This window comes from Rutidosis leptorrhynchoides, chromosome 2 (genome assembly GCF_046630445.1).
Source record: "Rutidosis leptorrhynchoides isolate AG116_Rl617_1_P2 chromosome 2, CSIRO_AGI_Rlap_v1, whole genome shotgun sequence".
Taxonomy (NCBI): Eukaryota; Viridiplantae; Streptophyta; class Magnoliopsida; order Asterales; family Asteraceae; genus Rutidosis; species Rutidosis leptorrhynchoides.
This window is the reverse complement of record NC_092334.1, coordinates 453362515-453367169: the sequence shown is the minus strand read 5'-3', so window position 1 is coordinate 453367169 and position 4655 is coordinate 453362515. Positions and strand designations below refer to the sequence as shown.

The 4655-nt window shown below is 35.7% G+C and overlaps 1 protein-coding gene across 1 annotated transcript; it reads right to left on the bottom strand.

Annotated features, from left to right (window-relative positions):
• Positions 1-1072: 1072 nt before the first annotated feature.
• LOC139892499 (uncharacterized) lies at positions 1073-4123 on the bottom strand. Its single transcript, XM_071875609.1, has 3 exons — positions 3721-4123; positions 3328-3597; positions 1073-2130 (listed from the first exon to the last, which is right to left on the bottom strand). Exons 1-3 carry the CDS (start codon positions 3916-3918, stop codon positions 1381-1383), a joined length of 1218 nt encoding a protein of 405 aa, XP_071731710.1. The 5' UTR covers positions 3919-4123; the 3' UTR covers positions 1073-1380.
• Positions 4124-4655: the final 532 nt, after the last annotated feature.

Below are 4655 nucleotides of genomic sequence, written 5' to 3'. Positions count from 1 at the left end.
AAGGTTGATCTAGCCACAAATTGGTTTAAAGAGATTCCAAAAAAAAATCAACATTTTTCTTTGGCGGGTTGCTTGGAATCGGCTACCCACTAGATCGAACCTGTCAACGCGGGGGCATTGAGGTGCCGGACGAAGGGTGTCTTACGTGTGTTTGTCAAGTCGAATCGGTGGATCACGTCTTCTTTATTTGTCCGTTAGCAGTGGACTTATGGCGGAAGGTTCGTCAATGGGTGGATGTAAACATTCCGTTTTTTCAGTGTTGGGACGAACGGCTAGCTTGGGTCGACGGGTATTGTTTACCTATGAGATCGAAGACTCGTTTGTACGCGATAGTTGGTGCTTTGCTATGACATATTTGGAGATTCCAATAGTGTTTTATTTGGGCCGCCAAGTATGAAGAAAGATGTTTTGTTTGATTCAATTAGGAATTTTTCTTTCAATTGGATAGTTAGTAGAAGTAAATGTAACCCGAGTTGGAACGACTGACTTATTAAGCCTTTGTATTGTTTGGTTGGGCCCTCTCTCTAGTGACTTACTAGGGAGTGGCGTGTTTTTTAAAATTTTTGCAGTTCAAAAAAAAAAAAAAAAAAAAAAAAAAAAAACTTGGCTACGCGCCTATGCCTAGGTCTAGTTGCCTACATGGCTACATGTATTGTAGAGCTAATATAGTCATATATTTAACCATGATACAGACTCACGTGTCATGATACTACAATGTATTTACGATGATCGGATATGGATTAAAACCATTGCAAATTAGACATTATCGGACTTTTCAGTAGCCCTCTAGAGATAGACAAACTTCCGCAACAGAATTCCGATAAACCGAAAAGAATTTTTTTATACAGTTTAGCTGGAAAAACGAGTAATTTTTAATTATTATTTATAACTCATCTGTAAAATCGACCTAACTTGGTGTAGCTTGACAAAAGAAAGTGTCAAAATCTGCAGTTCCAAAACTACTCTGTCTAAATTGAGAAACAAACAACTTCGACAGGCATTTTGTTATCACTATAATTCATATTCATTCATATTTCATATAATAATAATAACTTGAACAATGCAACGGAACTGAGTAATTTTTTTGTATAAAAATAATCATTAGGAGATGCAAAATAGAGATTTTGATACAGGCGAGTCCAAATCCATCTTACTCTGCAACAATGGATGCTCCATCTTCTATTCCAAATAAATATATTTAATTCAGACATAATCATATGTACAATCACAACGTATTCACAAGTTGATACAGACTGTAACATAATATATACAAAATTATACCGGTCATTCGTAATAATGATCACACTAAACCAAGTAATTCTAGCAATTTCTGTGCATCGTAGGTTTTAAGTTTTAACCCATTTATTTGAGTGAATTCATTCATTTCCACTTCATAATACTATCAAGCACAGCGTTCAGATCCACAGGAGACCCGTTTACCGTCAATTCCGTGACACAAGCTCTTACAAGGTCCCTCCTGAAACCCATTGCTGTAACATTATCAATTATATTGTCTGCTGTAATTGCATTAACATTTTCTTCAGAACTTGATTCATCTTCTAAATTAATTGCAGTTGGTAATGCATGAGGCAATGATTGAATTACCGGGGTATGATTGTAACTATTCCTACTACTTTCTTCTAGTGTATGCAGATAGAATTCATCAGGTTTTAAATTTGAGAATTCATATGATGATGGTGGTCCCCCGGGAGTGTAAAGCCCGGGAAAACTATCAGACTCGGGCATGTACTTAGCATGAAATTCAGATTTGTAGTTTCTAGAGGATTCAACATGTATCGATTGGGGTAAACGATAAGATGATGTGTTAGGTGTCTGGAATTGCTGATTTAGAGGAATTACATGTTGCTGAACGTTGACTTCAGGAGCTTGGGGGAATGCTGGATGATGATGATAAACACCTGGTGACAAAGTGACATTCGATTGGTTAGAAAACGGATAAAATGGTACATAGCAAGATGACTGTGAAGCGGTCGATGGTTGTTGCTGGTGTTGTGGGTTTGTTTGAGCAGGGGTTGGTTTATCTTTCATTAAAACTTGAAGTTTAGCAACCTGAAGTTTTGTTTCCGCAATTTCGTGCCTATCTCTCAAAAATAGAACACCATTTTGCACCTGATAAACAATTGGAAAACAAACTATTACTATAACTTTGACAAAATTTGGCTACGATAAACAGAAAAGTAACATCTATCTTGTACCAAATATTTATATGCCTTTCAACCGAGAAATCAACAACTTCCTAGCACTTCATAGGGATACAAAGCAGGGTTGCACAACTAAATGCAAATAATGAGGTCTCGTGGTAGTTCAATTCTTTTAGCCTAACTGCCTTACAGCACTGGGAGTGGTAACCGAGTCAATCAGCGTGTCTCAAGTGATTGACTGTGCTAGAAAAGTGGAGAGTGGTGACTGGGTCAATCACAAGTCTCCATAGATTAAAATAATATAATTTTTTTTTTTTTTATTTCTAATGTTAAATTACAATTTCCTTAACCAAAAAAAGAAAAGAAAAACAATGATAAATTACAATTTCCATAGTATGGTACTGTATTTAAGGGTGATGTTATTTCCAAATTTATATTTGATAAATCCAACTCAATTTAGTGTTATCTTCCTAAAATGCCCTCAGATAAATTTAAACATAAAATTTATTTAAAGTATCATTTAAGGACATACTAGTACATTTATGTGTATTTATCAAAAATAGATTTGGATATATCACTACCCATATTTTAATGCATACACCCACCTACGAGCACTTCCTATCCTAATGTCAACACACCCGTTAACAATAGCCAAGTGTTAACAATGATAGGCACCACTTTGTTAAGTGGTCCGTGAGTAAGCCCTGCAATGGGTGTTTAACGAGCTAAGGTGGGTCCCCTATTTTTCTGTTTTGTACCTTTGCTTCATTGCCTGTACATATGGGTATATTCGTCGTGGGTATTATTTAGTGATAGATGGGGAGTGTTTAGTTAAAGAATTGTTAAAGTTTTTTGTGCTGATGGTGCTGATGTGGAGGAGGGAAGTTCTGTTAAAGGCTGTTAAGATAGGGAGTGGCCTAAAACGCTCAACTACGATGCTAAAAGATTCGATGACTGTAGAAAAAGTGCTTAGCATGACCTGTACAGCCAGTTTTTTACCTTCCCTCTTTCTTTCTTTTGGTTTTACCATGGGTGTACTCAACATAAAAACTGACCAGTTTCTAATGCGAGCATAAGCTTTTAGATTCTACAATAGATACGTAACACAAAGTGCGCGATGATCAATAGACAAACCACAACAACAATGAATGTAACAAACTCAAACCTCTTGTAAAAGAATTTGCATCTTCTGCAACTTGCTGTGCTTCATTCCATGATACCTTTCCTCAGTTTCCTTCACATCCTCCACACGCTTATCAATCCTGCAAGTTTCATCCTCCAAGCGAGAGATTCGCACACCAATACCTTCAATTGTGCGGTTTACTTTATCAAAAACTCCCTTCATTCTATCATCTAACTGAATTATGTCAAAACCCCTAAATTCATTAACTGATGAAGTAGTCACACTGTCATTCAAATTCATCACACCACTTGTCTGTAAACACAACAACAACGTTTCTGATAAATTTACAAATTCTAAAACCTAATAATTTAGGTTTCATTACGATACTGAAACCCTAACTAATAATAAAAGTTAAAATCGTTAAAATTGTATTACCTGGAAATTAGATGACGGTGATTGAGTAATATTTTGAGGACGACAAGTGTGAAAATTGAAATCACAGCTACGTTCATCATCATCAAAAGAATCGTGAAATTGAGAATCATCGTAATCCGTGTCGTCTAATTGACTAGCATCATCGTGAGGGTTTGTGAAGTAGAAGAAATCGTTGTTACGGGACTTGTAATGTTCCATTTTACAACTGAATTCAATCGACGGATAAACACTAACTACGAATTTTCATGAAATACTTTAATTATCATGCCTTAAATCGCTTCAGTTGATGATCATTAGGGAGTTGTTAATTACTTACGCTCTCTTTTTTTGATTCTATTTCCGGCAACGGAAATAGCACCCGGTTTTCTTACTTGTAATTTGATGCCATTTGAGTTGACCTTTTCTATTATTTGTAAAATTTAAAAGTGTATTCACTTCACAAATACAACACTTTAAAGCACATTAATAAGAGTGTTGAGAGATGTCTTTGATAAAATTCATATTCATATAAAAAAGATAATTTCATTGTTAACCCTTAGTAGTACACTTAGAAAAATAATTTACTGTAAGTTTTGATAGTGGTATATAAAAGTTTGGTACATAAAAGGTTAGAGTGCTCTCAATGTAGGAACTTCTCTATGTTTAGTCCGGGGTGTCACATCAGCGCTTTCTTTCCAGGACTAAATTCAGGATTAAACACTCCTGTAACATCCCGCATTTTTCCGTTAAACTATTTTAACGCCCGTCTTTTTCTTTCTAAATAATGCCCTTCGTATCTAGATTCGTATCCTTTGTTATGTAACGTTTTAAATATTCTCGTTATCGAATTTCAATATCTCCCGTACTTCCGTATAACTTAAAATATTCGATCGGTTAAATCCCGCACCCGCTTTGAAACTCGAGGGACCGGAGTTGCCAAATGGGCAAACTAGTTG

Coding starts and splice junctions, on each gene's coding strand:
- LOC139892499 (XM_071875609.1), bottom strand. CDS start 3,918: ATGGAACATTACAAGTCCCGTAACAACGATTTCTTCTACTTCACAAAC. Junction 3,598..3,720: donor CACCGTCATCTAATTTCCAG/GTAATACAATTT, acceptor TTGTGTTTACAG/ACAAGTGGTGTGATGAATTT. Junction 2,131..3,327: donor TGCAAATTCTTTTACAAGAG/GTTTGAGTTTGT, acceptor ATTGTTTATCAG/GTGCAAAATGGTGTTCTATT.